A 23,216-nucleotide genomic window follows, 5' to 3' on the forward strand; every position below is an offset into this window, starting at 1 on the left:
AGCGATTTCATTTTTTAAAAAAACCTAAAACTGCATGCAATTGAGGACCTGAAATGTGTGTAGAAACGTCAGAGATCTGTGGGGTCTTCGCAGAGCCGTGAAACATGTGCGCCCGGCGTTGCATCAGACGGCGTGGCAATTACGTCAAAATCACTCTGCTTAGCGGCAACGAGGGAAGTTTCATGTGGGTTGGGTGTTTATTGTGCTAAGCTGACGTCTCCTAAATTTGCAGGGAAACGGTGAGCCGGTTTACTTGCTTTTGTACTTTAACAGCTTTTACCAACGTTATAAAACTGATATAGCAGAAAGGTATCGCTTTGACGGAAAATAATTCTTAACAGACAGATTACTGGGAACATAAACTTGGTCATTTGCTGCGCTGAATGCGGCGAGCTAATGTTAGCTGGAGATTTTGCTCGCATGCTAGGTAACGTCAGCTAACTAGCCGTATTAGTTATCTGGAATTAGCGAAGGATAGTTTTGACAGCTTTGGATATGTATATGGCTAGGAAGCTATAAACTAGAAGCAAATATTATGCATTCTACATATGCTTATTACAAACGTCAGCCATGTAGATCTGCATGTGGCTAGACTAGCTAGCATTCAAACTGTCCATTCATTTATCTGCTAGTAGCCAGCCAACGCGGTTAGACTATCTGGCGAGTCTAGCTGTTCGATTATTATTATTAATAATATTAAGTTGATAAAATGTTAGGCTAGTCTATTGACGATGCGGTTGGACAGTGTTAACTAGGTAGGTGTTTGATATTGTGTTGTCGTGCTACTGCAAAAAAAAAAAAAAAAAACTGGCTTAGCTGCAGCTTATGTTCAGATTTTTATTTATTTTGAAGGCGTTTTAACATTACCACATACCACATAGCTATTAGATACTTGGCAACTATTATGGATGTAGCTGAACAGCTAACTTAACAGTTGGCTTGGTAACTTTTTCGCTAGCTAATAATGGTTTCAGTTTCATTGTGTTATAACTTGGCCAACTATTTGGAAAACATTCTTCCTTTCTTTTTCATCTAGTATTGGAAGCATATAGCCTGCTGTAATGTAAATGTTAATGTAAATGTAATCGTTTACTCAAACAAGGAATTGTTGAGTCGTTATCATAAAACAACATCGAACAGGTGACGGTTTGCCTCCCATCAGAGTTGCCTTGCCAACACCGCTTTAACTCGCTGAAACGAGGCTGTGACATACAAGCGCGTTCATATCTACTGGATGCTGAAAAGATCGCGCACCTTGTAGATCTTCAGCTGAACTGAGGCCCACGGGAGGTGCACTGTCATTGTATTGATGTGGATTAATCTTTCCCTCTCACCCCCACCCTCTTTATCTTTCTTCTCTCTCCCCCAGCAATGGACACGCTGTATGTCTCCCCCCACCCAGATGACCTCAGGAGTCTCCTGGCCCTCATCGCTGCTGAATATTGCCCCTCCCCTCCGCGCATAGTTACTGGAGACCCTCCAGCACACCTTGCCAAATTGCGTCCAGCCTTGACCCTGGCTAACAGCGATGTGGTGCTGACTGGGCCGTGTGCGGTGGGCTGGTTCCTGTCCTCTGGGCTAAAGAAGGGCAAGAGAGATGCCAAGGAGGAGAGCCAGCTCTGGCAGTGGCTTAGTTTTGCGGAGAACGAGTTGATTCCACTTGCCTGCGCTGTGGTTTTCCCTTTACTGGGAGTGACAGGAGTGGACAAACAGGTAAATGCGCTTGTGACTTTTACGTTCTCTCTCTCTCTCTCTGTTGCTCTGTGACCAAAAAAGCAGTGCTCTGGTGACATGCATCTGTCTGTTACCTGTGTCTCCGTCCTCCTCTTCCTCAGTATCAGAATGACTTGAACCTTCTCAAATGAGTCTGCTGCTCTCTTAAATTGAAAATACAGTTGTGGAGAAGCTTGTCTGTATGAAGGAATACCTTGGCTACCAAACTGACATTATTGTACAGTGAGGCTTTGGATCAATTTGCAGGCATTGTGGGTAACGCACCATTCACCAAACAGCCATGATTATTTCCCCTGGTTTTCATTGTGCCAGTCTGCCTGTGTTTTGGACACGCTAGCCGATATGAAGTTAGCCCCTCCCCTCTCCCCCCCTCCCTGGTTTTTACAGCTCCAGCATAGCTCCCGGATGGAGCTGAAGAGGGTCCTCGGGATCCTGGACCAGACCCTGCAGCCCAAAACTTACCTGGTCGGGGAGAGCGTCTCATTGGCCGACATTGCTGTTTCCATGGCTGCTCTGCTGCCTTTTAAATACGTGAGTCCTCTCTGCCCATCACCCAGTGCACCCGTCAGCCTGGCCTATGTGAACCAGTCTGCCTCCTCTTCCTTCTTCATTCCTGTGCTCTGTTGCGTGTTAGTATGGTTTGAGAAAGTGCGCGAGAGAGGTATGATGGCGTATTTGTTTATAGTGTGTAATTTATCTCCATATTTAGAAAGGATATTGACCTTGTTTCTTAATAGAAAATACTGTATAAATTAGTCTATATTCTAAAATATAGACCGATTTATATTTCGTTGACCAGTTATTTACAATTTCATAATAGCAACTTCTGTTTGATGTTTAGGTTTATTTAGTCTGTGGGTTGTACTTTATCTAACTGGTTGTTTCTGTTGTATTTGCTGAATTGTGCTCACTGTACTGACCTCTAAACCTTTAAATGATCTCTCTTCATCCTCCAGGCCTTGGAACCTTCAGACAGAAAGTCCCTGACTAACCTGACCAGGTGGTTCCTCACCTGTATTAACCAGCCAAAGTTCCAGAAGGTTCTTGGCGCAGTCACACTGTGTGAGAAAATGGCTCCAGTATCGCCCAAGGCCAGCTCCACTCCCTCTGCCACTGCAGCCAGTGCCCCAGCTGCTGGGGGTAAGGATCTATCTGTCTGGTGCTGGGGTGTGTGTGTGTGTGTGTCATTGCTAATTTTAGCCTTAATGTTTGAGTTTGAAGGGGGAGCAGTACTGTCAGGAGAAAGGAGCAGAAATGTGTGTCTTTTTGTAAATACTGTAAGTGACGAGGGTAGTGGCTTTTTGAACTGTCCCTTCTGGTCTGCCGTGCTTATCTCAACCACTTTTTGAATATGAGGATAAACTATCCAAAAGAGGAGCTAATGTGGATGAGTGGCCGCCTGTGTGCTGTGCGTTATTTTAACGTTAGAGTAACGTTCCCCAGGGCCGCCCAAGACGGAGGCCCAGCTGAAGAAGGAGGCCAAGAAGAGGGAGAAACTGGAGAAGTTCCAGCAGAAGATGGAGATGGCGGAGAAGAAGAAGCAGCAGCCGCAGTCTGAGGTTAAATGGGTGGAAGGGGTAGCCCTTCACCTTCACTCTGAATATGCATAAAGGGAGAGGTTAAATTCTTTGCTCCATTTCAGCACACCTATGTGAAATATGCGAGCTCTTCCCTAAGGCTTCAAACGCTCAACAGATTTATCAGATGCAAACTGTCAACACAAAGTTTTTTTCTTGCTCAAGTTGCCAAACTTCATGTTTGTGTGTCAAATTGAAAGAAAAAGTGCCCAAATGCACATGCTCCAGAAAGTCCCTAATCTGTGTGGGACCGAAGTGGTATTGGCTGCTGCATGAGCTCGTCTTCATGAGTTCTCCCTCTCTGTTGTCCTGCAGAAGAAGAGCAAACCGGAGAAGAAGGAACTGGGCGTGGTCACGTACAGCATTCCCACTCCTGCTGGGGAGAAGAAAGGTGAATGAGTGACTGTGCACAACTTTATTTACCTCCCCCCCCCCTCCATTCACTCTTTGTGAGATTTTGTTCCAAAACATATATCTGAATCTAATTTCACCGGTCTGAAACATTTTGTTTGCTTTTATAATAAGCTATTTAAGTTTTTTTTTTTATTCTGGTTGTTGTTCATTTATTCAAAGAGCCCTTTTTGTGGCCGTGTAGTGTCCTTGTGCTTGCTCACGTATGTGTGTGCGTGTGTGTGTGTGTGTGTGTTTGTGCGTGCGTGCGTGAGTGTGTGCGTTTGTTTGTGTGAACCGTACGAACCCTTTTCTCTCTCTGTGTATCAGACGTGCTGAGCCCCCTGCCTCGTGTGTGTGTGTGTGTACGTGAGTGTGTGTGTTTGTTTGTGTGAACTGTATGAACCCTTTTCTCTCTCTGTGTATCAGACGTGCTGAGCCCCCTGCCGGACGCCTACAGTCCACAGTATGTGGAGGCTGCCTGGTACCCCTGGTGGGAGAAGCAGGGCTTCTTCAAGCCTGAGTATGGGGTGAGCAGCAGCACACAGAGCACCGTGTGTCTCATGAATAGAGTCGCTAATGTGCACACAATGGTCTTTTGAGGAATCGGTAGCCGCGTAAGGATATCCTTACTTTCTTATTTGTTATTGAACGCGTTTATGAATATTTTAACCTTGTCCAGTAATTTAACTTTATACATATCATTCGACAAGCTTTTGCTTTAAGCTTTCTCTCAGTTAAATACTTTCATCTGGTGACATTACTTCAGATCGCTAGTGTGGTTGTTGACTGAGGTGTTATTTCTCTAGGCACAGGTAGACCGCACGTTGATTTCTGGGGAGATGGCCAGTCTGTGCTTCTTGAGGTTCATAGAGGGTAGAGAGGCTCTGTCTCGGTGACCATGGAGACGGGCGCTCATGTCTTCCTCTTGTGTTCCAGCGTAAAAGCGTCAGCGAGCCGAATCCCCGTGGTCTGTTCATGATGTGTATCCCTCCGCCCAACGTGACCGGGTCTCTGCACTTGGGCCACGCCCTCACCAATGCCATTCAGGACTGCCTGACCCGATGGTAACGCCCACGCCCCATCCACTCTTTCACCGAGTCTCTTTCTCACAAGCAAAACATCTGCAAATATGTGAACTCCCATTGGTGTGGTCTTAAAGTGTTTTTTAGTATGTGTCGTGGTGACAGTTTTATGCATCCAGGCAAGAGAGAACATAGGCAGAACTTTCAGAACCTTTATAGATGCACAGTTGCTTGTTTTAACATCATTATGGTGTTAGTGTGTTGACTGCTTATTTTAAAAGGAAAGATGAAGAATCATATGCTGTGACACTTGGTTTTGTTATTATGTTTTGTGGTGAGGCTGTCTCTTGTAGTCCATGCAAATGTGGCTTCTGTGTCAAAGTCCTCCTCCTGATGATGTCATTGGACCCGCTGTGCTTCCTGCAACAGCGTAATTAGTGCCACAGTCCTTCATGCAGTGATGTCATCAGAGTCCTTATTGCAGCGATGCCATCGATGCTGTAGCCCCATGTTGATGTGATGTCATCAGAGTCCTTATTGCAGTGATGTCATTGGTGCTGTAGCCCCATGTTGATGTGATGTCATCGGAGTCCTTCATGCAGTGATGTCATCGGTGCTGTAGCCCCTGTTGATGTGATGTCATCAGAGTCCTTATTGCAGTGTTGTCATCGGTGCTGTAGCCCCTGTTGATGTGATGTCATCAGAGTCCTTATTGCAGTGATGTCATCGGTGCTGTAGCCCCATGTTGATGTGATGTCGTCAGAGTCCTTATTGTAGTGATGTCATCGGTGCTGTAGCCCCATGTTGATGTGATGCCGCCGGCGTCGGCGGCTGAGCTCTTTAGCGGTAACGGCGGCGTGCTTCCCGCGCGGCAGGCACCGGATGCGGGGCGAGACCACGCTGTGGAACCCGGGCTGCGACCACGCCGGCATCGCCACGCAGGTGGTGGTGGAGAAGAAGCTGAAGAGGGAGCGGGGGCTGAGCCGCCACGACCTGGGCAGGGAGGCCTTCGTCCAGGAGGTGTGGAAGTGGAAGAACGAGTGAGTACCGGGGGAGAGAGAGAGAGAGAGAGGAGAGAGGGAGGGACGTGTTCGCACGGAGGAAAGGTGAAAGAGACAGCCGCTCACTCTCATCTCTTTGCAGAAAGGGGGACCGGATCTATCACCAGTTGAGAAGGCTGGGCTCCTCTCTGGACTGGGAACGGGCCTGTTTCACCATGGACCCTGTGAGTGTTCCCTCTTTCCTCTCAGCATTGTACAGGCAGGTTCCACACAGGCGGCCCAGTAACTCTCCTGTATCCTCTTCCCCAGTAACTCTCTCCTGTATCCTCTTCACCAGTAACTCTCTCCTGTATCCTCTTCCCCAGTAACTCTCTCCTGTATCCTCTTCACCAGTAACTCTCTCCTGTATCCTCTTCCCCAGTAACTCTCTCCTGTATCCTCTTCCCCAGTAACTCTGACCAGTAACCTCTTCCCAGTCACTCTCTCCTGTATCCTCTTCCCCAGTAACTCTCTCCTGTATCCTCTTCTCCAGTAACTCTCTCCTGTAACCTCTTCCCCACTAACTTTCTCCTGTAACCTCTTCCCCAGTAACTCTGACCAGTAACCTCTTCCCAGTAACTCTCTCCTGTATCCTCTTCCCCAGTAACTCTCTCCTGTATCCTCTTCCCCAGTAACTCTCTCCTGTAACCTCTTCCCCAGTAACTCTGACCAGTAACCTCTTCCCAGTCACTCTCTCCTGTATCCTCTTCCCCAGTAACTCTCTCCTGTAACCTCTTCCCCAGTAACTCTGACCAGTAACCTCTTCCCAGTCACTCTCTCCTGTATCCTCTTCCCCAGTAACTCTCTCCTGTAACCTCTTCCCCAGTAACTCTGACCAGTAACCTCTTCCCAGTAACTCTCTCCTGTATCCTCTTCCCCAGTAACTCTCTCCTGTATCCTCTTCCCCAGTAACTCTGACTAGTAACCTCTTCCCAGTCACTCTCTCCTGTAACCTCTTCCCCAGTAACTCTGACCAGTAACCTCTTCCCAGTAACTCTCTCCTGTATCCTCTTCCCCAGTAACTCTCTCCTGTATCCTCTTCTCCAGTAACTCTGACTAGTAACCTCTTCCCAGTCTCTCTCTCCTGTATCCTCTTCCCCAGTAACTCTCTCTTGTATCCTCTTCCCCAGTAACTCTCTCCTGTAACCTTCCCCAATAACCCTCTCCTGTGTCCTCTTCCCCAATAACCCTCTTCTGTATCCTCTTCCCCAGTAACTCTCCTGTATTCTGTTCCCCAGTAACTCTCTCCTGTATCTTCTTTCCCAGTAACTCTCTCCTGTGTCCTCTTCCCCAGTAACTCTCTCCTGTATCCTCTTCCCCAGTAACTCTCTCTTGTATCCTGTTCCCCAGTAACTCTCTCCTGTATCTTTTCCCAGTAACTCTCTCCTGTATCCTCTTCCCCAGTAACTCTCTCCTGTATCCTGTTCCCCAGTAACTCTCTCCTGTAGCACTGTGTATGTGGGTTGAAGATAAGAACAGCGTCATGCATTTAGCGCTCACCTCTGCCCGTTCCCCTGCACACAGAAACTGTCCTACGCAGTGCAGGAGGCCTTCATCCGGCTGCACGACGAAGGAGCGATCTACAGGAGCAAGAGGCTGGTCAACTGGTCCTGCACGCTCAACTCCGCCATCTCGGACATAGAGGTGAGAGGCACAGCCATGCACTGGACCACTGAGCGGGGCCAAATGTACGGCTGCCTCCTACTGTGAACCTGGCGTTAGGGATGATGTTGTTAGGATTTTAACAGCACTACTACTCTTATCGATACTGTTTATCAGTTCAGTACTTCATGGATACTCTTCATAAAACCCGGAGTAATGATACTAGCAGTAGTGTCCTGATCAAGATGAACCTGCAGTAATGGTGGTAGTGACTGAATTAGTGTAAATCTGCAGTAATGGTGGTAGTGACTGTATTAGTGTAAACCTGCAGTAATGGTGGTAGTGACTGTATTAGTGTAAACCTGCAGTAGTGGTGGTAGTGACTGTATTAGTGTAAATCTGCAGTAATGGTGGTAGTGACTGAATTAGTGTAAATCTGCAGTAATGGTGGCAGTGACTGAATTAGTGTAAATCTGCAGTAGTGGTGGTAGTGACTGTATTAGTGTAAATCTGCAGTAATGGTGGTAGTGACTGAATTAGTGTAAATCTGCAGTAATGGTGGTAGTGACTGAATTAGTGTAAATCTGCAGTAATGGTGGTAGTGACTGAATTAGTGTAAATCTGCAGTAATGGTGGTAGTGACTGAATTAGTGTAAATCTGCAGTAATGGTGGTAGTGACTATTCGTGTAAATCTGCAGTAATAGTGGTAGTGACTGTATTAGTGTAAACCTGCAGTAGTGGTGGTAGTGACTGTATTAGTGTAAATCTGCAGTAATGGTGGTAGTGACTGAATTAGTGTAAATCTGCAGTAATGGTGGTAGTGACTGAATTAGTGTAAATCTGCAGTAATGGTGGTAGTGACTATTCGTGTAAATCTGCAGTAATAGTGGTAGTGACTGTATTAGTGTAAACCTGCAGTAGTGGTGGTAGTGACTGTATTAGTGTAAACTTGCAGTAATGGTGCTAGTGACAGCATTGTGATGGTGAGCTGTGTGTTACAGGTGGATAAGAAGGAGCTGACTGGCAGGACTCTGCTGCCGGTCCCTGGATACACGGAGAAGGTGGAGTTTGGGATTCTGGTGTCGTTCTCCTACAAGATCGATGGATCAGGTGAGAGGAGTGAAAAAGGGATTTCTCTCTCTCTCTCTCTCTCTCTCTCTCTCTCTCTCTCTCCCCGTGTTCTCTGGCTCTCGCTTGCTCTCTCTGGCTCTCTCTCACAGAAAAGGAAAGCGTGGTTTAGCTTCAATGGTCCATATGTGTCAAAAATAGGAGATGGGTGCTGCTGGGTGGCTGATTCTGTTAAGGCACTGTTTCACTACATGGTTGAGCCCCATGGTCTGGTATCAAATCAAGACTGTGGCCAGCAGCCCCACAGAGAGATGTACAGTTGGATATACATTAACTATCCAGAAATGGGAGGGTTTTTTTTTTTTGTCCTGGGTGACGGCAACTCTGCTGTTGCTCACTAGCGTGCCCTACTGGTCAATAAAGCACCCATGGGTCCACCTGCCTGGCTGCATGTGAACTGTACTGTGCACAAGTCTGTCTACAGTACCGTACTCTCTCTTTCTCGCAGATGAGGAGGTGGTGGTGGCCACGACCCGTATAGAGACCATGCTGGGGGACACTGCCGTCGCTGTCCACCCCTCCGACCAGCGATACCAGGTCTGCGTCCTTCCTCCTCTCCGTCTGCGTACCACCCTGAGTAGCCCGCGCGTTTCTCACACTCCTCCCCCTCTCGCTCCCTCCTCTCCTCCCTCAGCACCTGAAAGGGAAGTCGGCCATCCATCCGTTCTGCGATCGCAAGCTGCCCGTCGTCTTCGACGAGTTTGTGGACATGGGCTTCGGCACAGGTGAAGTGAGGGTGCAGTGTACCGCAGTGGACTTTCAGTGCGCTTTGTATGTGGTGGTGCACACTGCTCTACAGTGCCCCCCGTTGTAAATAGATGTGTACTAACTGGAAAAATAATTTAGGCTGACATCTTCTAATTGGGATGCATTAGAGTGCTCCTAAATGTTTCAGCTTGGGAGTGCATTTGCTCCTTGGGAAAAAACCGTTAGCGTAGAGTCCTGGTGTGATTGTGACATGCTGAACGCCCCCCTGACCTGCCTCCTCCTCCTCTTCCTCTTCTTCAGGCGCTGTGAAGATCACTCCAGCTCACGATCACAACGATTACGGCGTGGGCGAGAGGCACAACCTGGAGTTCGTCAACATCCTGGACGAGAACGGCTTCCTCATCAACGTGCCCCCTCCCTTCCTGGTGCGTTTCCGCCCCGCCCCCTTCCTTACCTTCGCTCCCATTGGCTGGGTTTGTTTTCCGTCGGCCCAGCGGCTCTGTACCGCGTTGGCCTTCGCGCGCCGCCGTGCCGATACGCTTCGGGGCCAATGCTGGTTTCACGCTGCCTCTGTGAACTGGATCCGTCCCTCCCCAGTGTAATTCTCAGATCGGTCATCTCTCTCTCTCTTAGGAGCATGGATACGCTATGCATGCTGTGATGCATTAAACGTGGAATGTGTGTGTTTCTCTCTCTCTCTCAGGGAATGAAGCGGTTTGATGCTCGAAAGGCAGTTCTGCAGGCCCTGAAGGACAGAGGCCAGTTTAAGGAGATTCAGGACAACCCCATGGTGGTACCTGTCTGCAGGTGAGTCCAGCACCCCTGGATCATCACAGGCTCCAAGTACTTTAATGCGTTAGCTGTAGCAACAGTGTTTTTCTGAAGGGGCCTGGGGGGGGGGGCTGTTACTGTTCTTGGTGCCAGTTAAAATTGCGATACTCAGATTTACAATCTCTTAATAAAGCTAAGTTTAAAGTAAAGTTAAGTTTAAAATGTGATTGTACGCACAGCTCACCATTTATATATTATTTTCAGTTGGTCATTGTGTATTAATTGGGGGGAGGGGCACATCGGTATCTCCTCTTATCGTGTACTGAAGGGCCAATATATTTGTTTTTCTAATGGATCCACTGATAAGCATTTCAATTTTTACTATACTATATTACCAAGCATGTAATCACTGACTGGAGACATCATAAGGACAACAGCTGCAATAACTAAATAAATTGTCGGAAATTCAGTTAAATATTTAGCGAGTGTATTGCCAGCCCTCCTCCAAGATGGCCTACATTCACAGTTTAAGCAGCCCTCTGCTGTGCTTCTATAGATAGATGTGATATAATATCTTTGCTGAACTGTAAGGATGTTGGGTGTGATGATGCATAATTTCAAAGTTCACACGGAGGAAAAAAAAAAACCTTTGTGAAGGTGTTATCTGGTTTCCCTGGCTCGTTGCTATACTTGTAATATATAAGATGGGGTTACGCCTCGGTGCTTCTGAAATAGCCGGTGTTAACAAAGTGTTTACTGTGTCAAGGATTAAATTAAAGGGTGAGAATTTGGTGAATTGAAAAGCATGAATAACATCTTGTGTGTGGGGGGGGGGGTAAAGTAATTTTCCACCCTTTGCTTGGAAGGGAATCCCTTCCCCCCCTGTAAATGACTAAACTTAGGGTTGTAACTAGGCAGCTGTTTAATAGGTGACTTAGTTGATGCGCCAGTCTTAACGACTACTTGTATTTTTATTTATTTTTATTTTTCCATAGATTGCGTTGTTGCCGTTCTCGTTGTTAGTGTTAATCAGCTTAACCACCAGGGTCCAGGTTGAACTATGCGGTTGTTCCCTGTACTTGGACCGGTACTTCTCTCTAGGGGTTTCGTCATACTTGTTCCTGGTTATGGTTATACACTTTGTTGTACGTCGCTCTGGATAAGAGCGTCTGCCAAATGCCTGTAATGTAATGTAATGTAATGGAAGGTTCTGCCGTGATTTCCTGTCTGAACTTTACTTTAACAGCGTGTAGCACAGATTGTTCTGTATATATCACAGAGCACGCTGTAGCATTTAAGTGTACTGTTGCATAGTACAGTGTTGTAGCTCAGCACAGTTAAGGTACAAGTACAATGCTGTTGCTTAGTGCAATTAGGCTAGTTTAGCACAATTAGGCTACAGGTACGAACAACACTGTAGCACAGTTAGGCTAAAATACAACGCTGTAGCTTAGCACAGATGGCGGCAGTGTAGTATAATGGCTGAGGAGTTGGTCTTTTAAGCTAAAGGTTGCAGGTTCGATTCCCCGGTAGGACACTGCTGTTGTATCCTTGAACAAGGTACTTAACCTGTATTGCTCCAGTATATATCCAGCTGTATAATTGGATAGCGTGTCAGTCGCTCTGGATAAGAGCATCTGCTAAATGCCTGTAAACTAAAACTAAACTAAACAGACTACAAATACAACCTTGTAGCTTAGCGTGGTTCGGCTACAAATACAAAACTGTAGCTTAGCACAGCTAGGCTACAAATACAGCGTTGTAGCTTAGCACACCTAGGCTACAAATGCAACATTGTAGCTTAGCACAGCTAGGCTACAAATACAACATTGTAGCTTAACACAGCTAGACTACAGCCTGTCTCTGCTGGCCGTAGTTGTAGCTTCGGACAGTTAGCTGCGCCGCATTACACAGGTGTATTTATAGCCTGAGTGATGATCCCCAGTGAGAGGCCAGTGCAGCAACGCCCGTCTTGTTCTGCCCCCGCAGTCGCTCCAAGGACATCGTGGAGCCCTTGCTGAAGCCCCAGTGGTACGTCGACTGCGCCGACATGGGCAAGCAGGCGGCCGACGCCGTCAGGGAGGGCCGGCTGAAGATCATCCCCGACCTCCATCTCAAGACCTGGTTCAACTGGATGGACAACATCAGGTGTGCGCGCGTCCGTCTTACCTTCCCGCCTGCCTCTGCAGGCTCTCATTCGCACTCCAGTGCGCTCGCTTTGCACGACGAAGCTGTAAACGTACAGATGATGTCATCAGCACCTCCCCCCAAAAAATAACAGAAGCGCAGATACCCCTCCTGACACACACACACGCCCCATCAAAAACAGAATTAAAATAAGAGACCTGTTTAAATTCAGTCGGAGCAAATGTTTTATAGAAGCATGGGGCTTATTTACTCTAATACATCGTTTCTTCAGTCAATGAATGAATTGGTCAGACGGTAAATCTTATAAATACTTATTGCAGCACAAATGATGTGACACACAGCACTTCACAATCAGCGCAAGCAACTACAGTAATTTTTAGATTGTAGTTGAACCGTGAGATTGAAGCAGCGTATTGAATGAAAGACTGATTCTTTCCACCTCTGTGGGTGTCCTGCGGGAGTGGGCGGGGTGACACAGCGTTAACTCTTCCTCTCTCTCAGGGATTGGTGCATCTCTCGCCAGCTGTGGTGGGGTCACAGGATCCCAGCGTACTTCGTCACCGTCGATGACCCGTCCGTCAAGCCTGGGGAGGTAAGGATGGCGGTAATGTGCCTGCCGTCTGTCTGTCGGTCTGTCTGTCTCTATCTGACTGTCTGTATCTATATCTCTCTCTGTCTGTCTGTCTCTGTCTATCTGTTTCTATCTCTGTCTGTCACTACACTGTGATGATGTAAAATGGTAATCCTCTTCCAGCGAGTAGGTTATATAATAACATCAATGTGCAAATATTCCATTGAGCCTCTGTCACTATGCTGCGGTGTCTCTTTCTCACCTGCTGTCTCTCATAATAATAATAATTATTATTATTATCATCATTATCTTTCCCTCTCATGTGTAGTAATGAACATGGAACTTCTTCTGTACTGTGTGTTAATCTGCTGAGTAATAGCCTCTATCCTGTGTTAGCTCAGTGTTAATCTGCTGAGTAATAGCCTCTATCCTGTGTTAACTGTGTTAATCTGCTGAGTAATAGCCTCTATCCTGTGTTAGCTCAGTGTTAATCTGCTGAGTAATAGCCTCTATCCTGTGTTAGCTCGGTGTTAATCTGCTGCATGGACCCCTCTGGTGCCCGCGTTGAGCGCCTCCCCGCGTGTGCGTGCGGCGCTCTGTAACCCCTCTGTCTCTCAGGACATGGACGGCCACTACTGGGTCAGCGGGCGGAGCGAGGAGGAGGCCAGGGAGCGGGCGGCCAAGCGCTTCGGCGTGCCCGCGGAGAAGATCTCTCTGAGACAGGGTGAGCGCTCCACGCCCCCGCCCCCGCCCTAGCCCGCAGCCGCAGGTCTGCAGGGATAGATAGCGTCGTTAGCGACGCTGCTGTTAGCATGCTCTTAGTGTCTCATTGCCCTCGCCTCGTCAGAAGTGTAAAGATGGATGTTGGTTCTCCTGCTCCGCTCAGCTGTGCTAATGCGTGTTCCTGTGCGTTTCGGTTTCTTTCTCAGACGAGGATGTGCTGGACACCTGGTTCTCCTCGGGCATCTTCCCCTTCTCCATTTTTGGCTGGCCCAACGCGGTACGCTTCCAATGAGTTTCGCTAATGTGCATTGGTGCCGCTGCGTTTATGGAATTTGCATAAAGCACCGGGCTAGGTTTGACTCTGTTCATTTATTTCGTTTTATCTGTTCACTGCAGTGCCTGACTAGAAATGGCGGACAGCCACGTAATTTTATGTTTCTAATGGGTATGTGACTTGGCAGACGCACGGTGTGCATATGATTAGAGACACTGCAGGGTAAAAGCGCAGATACTGTGGTGCGCGATGAGCGTTGTGAATGTGACCGGTGTTCCCCCCCGGGCCAGTCTGAGGACCTGGACGTGTTCTACCCCGGGACCCTGCTGGAGACGGGGCACGACATCCTCTTCTTCTGGGTCGCCCGCATGGTGATGATGGGCATCAAACTGACCGGGAAGCTGCCCTTCAAAGAGGTGAGAGAGCCGTCTTCCATCAGTAGTACATAGCCAGGGGGTTGTGGGTTCTAGTCCCACAGCTCCTTTGTGCTGCAGCTATAGGATTAGAAACCACAACCCGCTGGCTAAGTACTGCAAACAGTTCTTAACCCGAATAACGCCAATGGAAAAGACACGGGCGGTGAAATGAGACACGACCCCTGGTCATGGTGTCACTCAGTGAAGTGTAAAAATAGGGAGCAGAATGTAAATCACAAATCTACTTCAGATGTACTGCATCTACCGTAATGCCATACAGAGCCCCACTGAAATACTTTTTTTGTTAGAAAGGCTTGCTGATGCCCTCGAATCTGTGCTCTGTACTGATTGCACTGTGCATGTCCCATTGTAGGGCTCTGGTTGTGATACCCGTGTAGGTGGGGCTGTTCCCGTGTGCTGGGTTTTGTTAGCGTTGCGAGGTGCCGTGACGATGCGTTTGTCTGAGCGCGCTCAGTGCAGTCCCCCCGTGCTGCGCTCTGTGTTAACCCCGCGCTGCGCTGTTCCTGTGCTCAGGTGTACCTGCACGCCGTGGTGTGATGATGCGTTTGTCTGAGCGCGCTCTCTGTGTTAACCTCGCGCCGCGCGTTCCTGTGCTCAGGTGTACCTGCACGCCGTGGTGTGATGATGCGTTTGTCTGAGCGCACTCTCTGTGTTAACCCCGCGCCGCGCGTTCCTGTGCTCAGGTGTACCTGCACGCCGTGGTGCGTGACGCTCACGGGAGGAAGATGAGCAAGTCGCTGGGCAACGTCATCGACCCGCTGGACGTCATCATGGGGATATCGCTGGAGGTAGGGTACCCAACCCCCCCCCCCCACCCTGCACCCCCCCTGGGTGGGCGTGCTCTGCTGGGTGACGTGTCTGCTTAGGCACCAGTGTCTTTTCTCACAGTGGCGTGTGTTTGTGTGTGTGAGTGTGAGATTTGATTTGGCAGATACATGCAGTACACATAATTGGAGACACTGCAGTGTAAAACCACAGATACTGTGTTGCACGATGCGCATTGTGAATGTGACCGGTGTTCTTCACCCCCACCAGGGTCTGCACGCCCAGCTGGCCGACAGTAACCTGGACCCGCTGGAGATTGAGAAGGCCGTGCAGGGACAGGTAGGGCACGTGTGTGGAGCTCATCTCTGGGAACGCACTGGTGTAACGGCAGTACAACCCTAACGTGTGTGTGTGTGTGTGTGTGTGTGTATCTGTGCGCTGCAGAAATCTGATTACCCCAACGGGATCCCCGAATGTGGAACAGACGCTCTCAGGTTCGCACTCTGCGCCTACACCAGCCAAGGTAAGGCACTTCTGTATGCGAGTGTGTGTGTGTGTGAGCACGTTTGTATTTCTATGCATGTGTGTTCATGTGTCGTGTATGTATGTTAATGTTCCTCTGTTTCTCATCTACACTCTTCCTGTGTGTGTGTGTGTGTGTGTGTCTCTCTGCATGCACAAATCAAAACATTGCAAATCTGTCTTTGTCACCCATCTCATTCTATCTAGTGCATTAGCATGACCCAGTGTAACACACGTCTGTCTGTCGGTTCGTCTCTTGGTTCTCTTTCCTGGTCTCTGTAGTCGTTCATTGCCTGATCTCCCTCTCTCACGCTGTGCATTCGCTTCACACAGCGCAGTTTCCTGACTGAGGCGCTGTGCTGCTGCTGTGCTGTTGCTGTGCTGCTGCTGTGCTGTGACTGTGCTGCTGCTGTGCTGTTGCTGTGCTGCTGCTGTGCTGTGACTGTGCTGCTGCTGCTGTGTGGCTCTCTCACTCTGTCCCTCTGCTCCTCAGGCCGGGACATTAACATGGACGTGAACCGTATCCTGGGATACAGGCACTTCTGCAACAAGCTGTGGAACGCCGTCAAATTCGCCATGAAGGCGCTGGGGGAGGGGTTCGTGCCGCTGGACAAGGCGCAGGTGAGCGGGCGGGACGTGGAGGGAAGGGGCTTAGCCGCGGCGTTCCGTCTGTTACGGCGTGCTCGGGTTGCCCGCGGTGACTTAGGTGCATTAACTTAACTGTCTTAACTGCTGCTTGTATTTTTGCATAGATTGCGTTGTTGCCGTTCTCGTTGTTAGTGTTAATCAGTTTAACCATCAGGGTCCAAGTTGAACTATGCGGTTGTTCCCTGCACTTGGACCGGTACTTCTCTCTAGGGTTTTCGTCATACTTGTTCCTGGTTATGGTTATACACTTTGTTGTACGTCGCTCTGGATAAGAGCGTCTGCCAAATGCCTGTAATGTAATGTAATGTAATGTAATGTAACCCCGCCCCCTTCCCTCCCGCAGCTGTCGGGCGCCGAGAGCGTGTCCGACAGGTGGATCCTCTCCAGGCTGTGCGCCACCGTCGCTGCCTGCGGCTCCGGGTTCCAGGCGTACGACTTCCCCGCCATCACCACCGCCATCTACAGCTTCTGGCTTTACGAGCTGTGCGACGTCTACCTGGTAATCCTCCGTCTCCGCCCCGCCCCGCCCCGTCGCTGCGCGGAGAGCAGCCTGACGCAGGTTCCCCTGACTGCGCCAGTGTTAGCGGGCTGCGCTGCGGGACAGTGTCCTGTCCTCCTGTGTCTGTGTGTCAGTGCAGCCACTGCGCAGTCTTCAGTAGATTAGTCGGGCTCTGCTTCAGTAGGACCGAGCAGTCTACGTCGACTTCTTCTCAAATCAATTCTAATTGATGCAAATCAATGGCAGATTCCCAAAACACGTGTATAACGGAACGAAGTCCCTTAGTAATGGGGGGCGAAAGGACGAATGGTGACAGCTGTAATAAATCACGACTCGGCCCGTTTGATTTAAGTCACTGATTGGCTGAAGAGGCCACACGCCTGGTGCTGATTGGCTGCAGATTGAAAGGAAAGCACAGAAGCTCCTGTGGATACAGGCCAGCGGTGTGACTCCCCTCTGATGAAATGTGACGTTGCAGTAAATGATAAAGTGTTTTAAACTGTGAAAATTAAACGCGTATTGGAAACGGTGTTAAAACGATATGATAATGCATACAGCACATTAACATGCAGTGACACCCTCTGTTAGTCTTTCCTTAACTCTCTCTCTCTCTCCCCCCTCCTCTCTCTCTTCTCTCTCTCTCTCTCTCTACTCTCTCCCTTCTCTCTCTCTCGTCCTCTCTCTCTCTCCTCTCTTCCTCTCTCCTCTCTCCTCTCTCTCTCTCCTCCTCTCTCTCCTCTCTCTCTTTCGCCTCTCCTCTCTCTCTCTCTCTCTCTCTCTCTTTCACCTCTCCTCTCTCTCTCTCTCTCTCTCTCCCCCTCCTGCTCTCTCTCTCTCTCTCTCCCTCTCTCTCTCAGGAGTGCCTGAAGCCTGTGCTGAGCAGGACGGACAGCGATGGGGCGAGAGAGGCGGACGTCTGCAGACAGACGCTGTACACCTGCCTGGAGGTGGGGCTCCGCCTCCTGTCTCCCATCATGCCTTTCGTCTGCGAGGAGCTGTTCCAGCGGCTGCCCCGACGCCGGCCAGAGAGAGACCTGCCCAGCGTCTCCGTCGCCTCCTACCCAGAGTCTGCCGAGGTGAGGGAGGGAGGGAGGAGAGGAGGGGGAGGGAGGCAGGAGGCAGGAGAGGAGAGAGGGAGGAGGAGGAGGGAGGGAGGGAGGAGGAGGGAGGAGGAGGAGGAGGAGGAGGAGGGAGGAGGGGGAGGGAGGAGAGGAGGAGAGGGAGGAGGAGAGGAGGGAGGGAGGGAGGGAGAGAGAGAGAGAGAGGGGAGGAGGGGGGAGCTGGTAAGGGGGTGGAGAGGGGATGTGGGAAGGTCAGTCAGGTGAGAGAGAGGGAGAGAGAGAGAGAGATGAAGAGAGAGGCAGGGAGGGGGATGTGGGGCAGGTTCAATGAGTCTTAGTGCAACTCAGTGTACTCCTGTCATGCCATGATGCTGTTTGGTATTTAGAATTGCAAATAATTGTTTTGCTGCACTGCGGTGTTGTCCAGTCTTCTGAAGTTTGTGTCCTGTGCCCAAGGCTAACGCTAACGCTGGTACTCGACTAGGACTTGCTCTCCCCTCGTTCTGAATGTGCCGTTGCCTCTGGTCTCAGTTTTGCTGGCAGAGCGAGGAGGTGGACCGGCAGATGGAGTTTGTGATGACCGTGGTGAGGACCATCCGCTCCCTGAGGGCCGACTACAACCTGACCAAGACCCGCGCCGACTGTGAGTGTGCTTACACACCTACACAATACTGTACTACAGCCTGACCAAGACCCACACACTGTGAGTCTGCTTACACACCTACACAATACTGTACTACAGACTGACCAAGACCCACACACTGAGTCTGCTTACACACCTACACAATACTGTACTACAGCCTGTACTACAGCCTGACCAAGACCCACACACTGTGAGTCTGCTTACACACCTACACAATACTGTACTACAGCCTGACCAAGACCCACACACTGTGAGTGTGCTTACACACCTACACAATACTGTACTACAGCCTGACCAAGACCCACACACTGTGAGTCTGCTTACACACCTACACAATACTGTACTACAGCCTGTACTACAGCCTGACCAAGACCCACACACTGTGAGTGTGCTTACACACCTACACAATACTGTACTACAGCCTGACCAAGACCCACACACTGAGTCTGCTTACACACCTACACAATACTGTACTACAGCTGACAATGACCAGCCACACACTGTACTGCTTACACACCTACATACTACTAGCTGTACTACAGCCTGACCAAGACCCACACACTGTGAGTCTGCTTACACACCTACACAATACTGTACTACAGCCTGACCAAGACCCACACACTGTGAGTCTGCTTACACACCTACACAATACTGTACTACAGCCTGACCAAGACCCACACACTGTGAGTGTGCTTACACACCTACACAATACTGTACTACAGCCTGTACTACAGCCTGACCAAGACCCACACACTGTGAGTCTGCTTACACACCTACACATACTGACTAGCTGTACTACAGCCTGACCAAGACCCACACACTGTGAGTCTGCTTACACACCTACACAATACTGTACTACAACCTGACCAAGACCCGCGCCGACTGTGAGTGTGCTTACACACCTACACAATACTGTACTACAGCCTGTACTACAGCCTGACCAAGACCCACACACTGTGAGTCTGCTTACACACCTACACAATACTGTACTACAGCCTGACCAAGATCCACACACTGTGAGTCTGCTTACACACCTACACAATACTGTACTACAGCCTGACCAAGATCCACACACTGTGAGTGTGCTTACACACCTACAACAATACTGTACTACAGCCCTGTACTACAGCTGACCAGACCCACACACTGTGAGTCTGCTTACACACCTACACAATACTGTACTACAGCCTGTACTACAGCTGACCAGACCCACACACTGTGAGTTGCTTACACCTACACAATACTTGTACTACAGCCTGACCAAGACCACACACTGTGAGTGTGCTTACACACCTACACAATACTGTACTACAGCCTGTACTACAGCCTGACCAAGACCCACACACTGTGAGTCTGCTTACACACCTACACAATACTGTACTACAGCCTGACCAAGATCCACACACTGTGAGTCTGCTTACACACCTACACAATACTGTACTACAGCCTGACCAAGATCCACACACTGTGAGTGTGCTTACACACCTACACAATACTGTACTACAGCCTGTACTACAGCCTGACCAAGACCCACACACTGTGAGTCTGCTTACACACCTACACAATACTGTACTACAGCCTGACCAAGATCCACACACTGTGAGTGTGCTTACACACCTACACAATACTGTACACAGCCTGACCAAGATCCACACACTGTGAGTGTGCTTACACACCTACACAATACTGTACTACAGCAAACCTGACCAAGACCCACCACTGTGAGTTGCTTACACACCTACACATACTGTACTACAGCCTGACCAAGACCCACACTGTGAGTTGCTTACACACCTACACAATACTGTACTACAGCCTGACCAAGACCACACACTGTGAGTGTGCTTACACACCTACACAATACTGTACTACAGCCTGTACTACAGCCTGACCAAGACCCACACACTGTGAGTTGCTTACACACCTACACAAACTGTACTACAGCCTGACCAGATCCACCACTGTGAGTCTGCTACAACACCTACACATACTGTACTACAGCCTGACCAAGACCACACACTGTGAGTGTGCTTACACACCTACACACTGATACAGCTGTACTACAGCCTGACCAAGACCCACACACTGTGAGTCTGCTTACACACCTACACAATACTGTACTACAGCCTGCAAGATCCACACCTGTGAGTTGCTTACACACCTACACAATACTGTACTACAGCCTGACCAAGACCACACACTGTGAGTTGCTTACACACCTACACAATACTGTACTACAGCCTGACCAGTCCACCACCTGTGAGTCTGCTTACACACCTACACAATCTGTACTACAGCTGACCAAGACCACACACTGTGAGTTGCTTACACACCTACACAATACTGTACTACAGCCTGACCAAGACCCACACGTGAGTGTGCTTACACACCTACACAATACTGTACTACAGCCTGTACTACAGCCTGACCAAGACCCACACACTGTGAGTCTGCTTACACACCTACACAATACTGTACTACAGCTGACCAAGATCCACACACTGTGAGTCTGCTACACACCTACACAATACTGTACTACAGCCTGACCAAGATCCCACACTGTGAGTTGCTTACACACCTACACAATACTGTACTACAGCTGTACTACAGCCTGACCAAGACCCACACACTGTGAGTCTGCTTACACACCTACACAATACTGTACTACAGCCTGACCAAGATCACACACTGTGAGTGTGCTTACACACCTACACATACTGTACTACAGCCTGACAAGATCCACACACTGTGAGTGTGCTACACACCTACACAATACTGTACTACAGCCTGTACTACAGCCTGACCAAGACCCCACACTGTGAGTCTGCTTACACACCTACACATACTGTACTACAGCCTGACCAAGATCCACACACTGTGAGTCTGCTTACACACCTACACAATACTGTACTACAGCCTGACCAGATCCACACACTGTGAGTGTGCTTACACACCTACACAATACTGTACTACAGCCTGTACTACAGCCTGACCAAGACCCACACACTGTGAGTCTGCTTACACACCTACACAATACTGTACTACAGCCTGACCAAGATCCACACACTGTGAGTCTGCTTACACACCTACACAATACTGTACTACAGCCTGACCAAGATCCACACACTGTGAGTCTGCTTACACACCTACACAATACTGTACTACAGCCTGTACTACAGCCTGACCAAGACCCACACACTGTGAGTCTGCCTACACACCTATACAATACTGTACTACAGCCTGACCAAGACCCACACACTGTGAGTCTGCCTACACACCTACACAATACTGTACTACAGCCTGTACTACAGCCTGACCAAGACCCACACACTGTGAGTCTGCCTACACACCTACACAATACTGTACTACAGCCTGACCAAGACCCACACACTGTGAGTCTGCTTACACACCTACACAATACTGTACTACAGCCTGTACTACAGCCTGACCAAGACCCACACACTGTGAGTCTGCCTACACACCTACACAATACTGTACTACAGCCTGACCAAGACCCACACACTGTGAGTCTGCCTACACACCTACACAGTACCTAGCGGTCAAATTGACCGCTTACTGGAACACACGATCCAGCGACACCGATGACAGGCAGACCCAGCTACTCCGGCACACGGTTACGCCCCAGTAACAGGAGTCATTGTCCCCCCCCCCCCACCCCCCTTCCCCCTTCCCCCCCAGGCTACCTGCAGTGCATCGACTCGGACACGGCCGCCGTGGTGCAGAAGCACGGCCTGCAGATCCAGACGCTGTCGTACTCGCAGTCCGTCCACGCCGTCCCCGCGGCGGGGGGCGGCGTCCCCGAGGGCTGTGCCGTCGCCATCGCCTCTGACAGGTGCACCGTGCACCTGCTGCTCAAGGTGAGGGCCGGCGGGGGGCCGAAACCACCACCCCACCCCACCCCCTCCTCCCCCGGGGGGGGTTCAGCTAGCGGCCGCTGCCACGGCTGTCACCGCACGCACGCGCGTCCTTTACTGTCAGAGCCGCCCTTCCGGAACGTTCTCTCTTTCTTTTTTTCGTTCTGTAGCCCAGGCTTTTCCTCTCTGACACACACCCTCTGCTTTCCCCTTTGACTCCGCCCGCGCTCAGGGCCTGATCGACCCGGAGAAAGAGCTGGCCAAGCTCGCCGCCAAGAAGGCGGATCTGGAGCGACAGACGGAGAAGCTGAACGAGAAAATGGAGAAGAGCGACTACAAGGAGAAGGTCCCGGCCAAAGTGCAGGAGCAGGATGGCGAGAAGGTGAGGGGGGGGGGGCCCATTTCCTGTTTGTGACACGGTCAGCCTTTTTGTTTGGGGTTTAAATTCGATGCAGACCAGCCACTTCTACTCCTTTGTCTAATTATCCGTTTCTGTAAAAACGTGGATTTTAATCTGTCCTGTTTTTCCCCCATAGCTGCGCCAGAGCCAGACAGAGCTGCAGAAAGTAAAGGAAGCCATCGACAACTTCAAGAAAATGATGTGATCTGATTTGTACCTCACGCTCTTCCTGGTCCCTACTTTTACATCACCTGCTTTTCACAATTGTACAACTATGCCTCTTGTGTTGGTAATTGTATTGTATGGAATGTCACTTTCTTAATTACTTGAGGGGGAAAAAAATATAATAAAATCTAAATCTTAATATCTCTGTTAACTTTGTGTGCAGCTTTGTCTTTTCTCGAAATATAGGAAATATTTTAGCCCAAATGATGATGATTGTAAGATTCAGCTAATATTAGATGTGAGGCTTAATTTGATTAAATACTAATGTACCACTGTGATGTGGCGTACTGCTATATTCAAAGCTGGACCTATGAAGAATTAACCCTTGGATCAGGTCTGTGTTGCTTTTTTTTTTCTTCTTTATTGCCAAAACGGAAGCCACAGAACAAAATGAATTACGTCAATTTATTTTTTCCAACCAAATTTTTATTTACCATTATATTTAACAT

The 23,216-nt window shown here is 49.3% G+C and overlaps 2 protein-coding genes across 3 annotated transcripts in view; one reads left to right on the forward strand and one right to left on the reverse strand.

The window, feature by feature from the left end:
• Positions 1–82: 82 nt before the first annotated feature.
• On the forward strand, positions 83–22,918 carry vars1 (valyl-tRNA synthetase 1). Its single transcript, XM_064309177.1, has 31 exons — positions 83–239; positions 1,370–1,713; positions 2,122–2,265; positions 2,691–2,874; positions 3,178–3,293; positions 3,627–3,702; positions 4,131–4,231; positions 4,641–4,768; positions 5,602–5,766; positions 5,870–5,951; positions 7,291–7,410; positions 8,371–8,479; positions 8,946–9,034; positions 9,132–9,222; positions 9,506–9,630; positions 9,909–10,012; positions 11,966–12,124; positions 12,626–12,716; positions 13,314–13,419; positions 13,625–13,695; positions 13,983–14,108; positions 14,813–14,917; positions 15,165–15,233; positions 15,339–15,417; positions 15,910–16,037; positions 16,408–16,563; positions 17,421–17,639; positions 18,156–18,267; positions 21,967–22,145; positions 22,375–22,524; positions 22,679–22,918. The coding sequence occupies exons 2-31, from the start codon at positions 1,372–1,374 to the stop codon at positions 22,745–22,747; spliced, it is 3,795 nt and encodes a 1,264-aa protein (XP_064165247.1). The 5' UTR covers positions 83–239; positions 1,370–1,371; the 3' UTR covers positions 22,748–22,918.
• A 253-nt stretch (positions 22,919–23,171) lies between these two features.
• The window catches only part of abhd16a (abhydrolase domain containing 16A, phospholipase), an 11,643-nt gene continuing 11,598 nt past the window's right edge, over positions 23,172–23,216 (reverse strand). For both annotated transcript variants that reach the window (XM_064309807.1, XM_064309814.1), the window contains exon 20: positions 23,172–23,216. This exon is cut by the window's right edge and continues 906 nt beyond it. The gene's annotated coding sequence lies outside the window, so the exon portion shown is untranslated.

This window comes from Anguilla rostrata, chromosome 1, assembly GCF_018555375.3.
Source record: "Anguilla rostrata isolate EN2019 chromosome 1, ASM1855537v3, whole genome shotgun sequence".
Taxonomy (NCBI): domain Eukaryota; kingdom Metazoa; phylum Chordata; class Actinopteri; order Anguilliformes; family Anguillidae; genus Anguilla; species Anguilla rostrata.

What these genes read in the sequence shown, in the direction of transcription:
- vars1 (XM_064309177.1), top strand. Translation starts at nt 1,372, where the DNA reads ATGGACACGCTGTATGTCTCCCCCCACCCAGATGACCTCAGGAGTCTC. An exon ending in CGTCCGTCAAGCCTGGGGAG is followed by an intron (nt 12,717 to 13,313) that starts GTAAGGATGGCG and finishes TCTGTCTCTCAG; the next exon opens with GACATGGACGGCCACTACTG. An exon ending in CCGTGCACCTGCTGCTCAAG is followed by an intron (nt 22,146 to 22,374) that starts GTGAGGGCCGGC and finishes GCCCGCGCTCAG; the next exon opens with GGCCTGATCGACCCGGAGAA.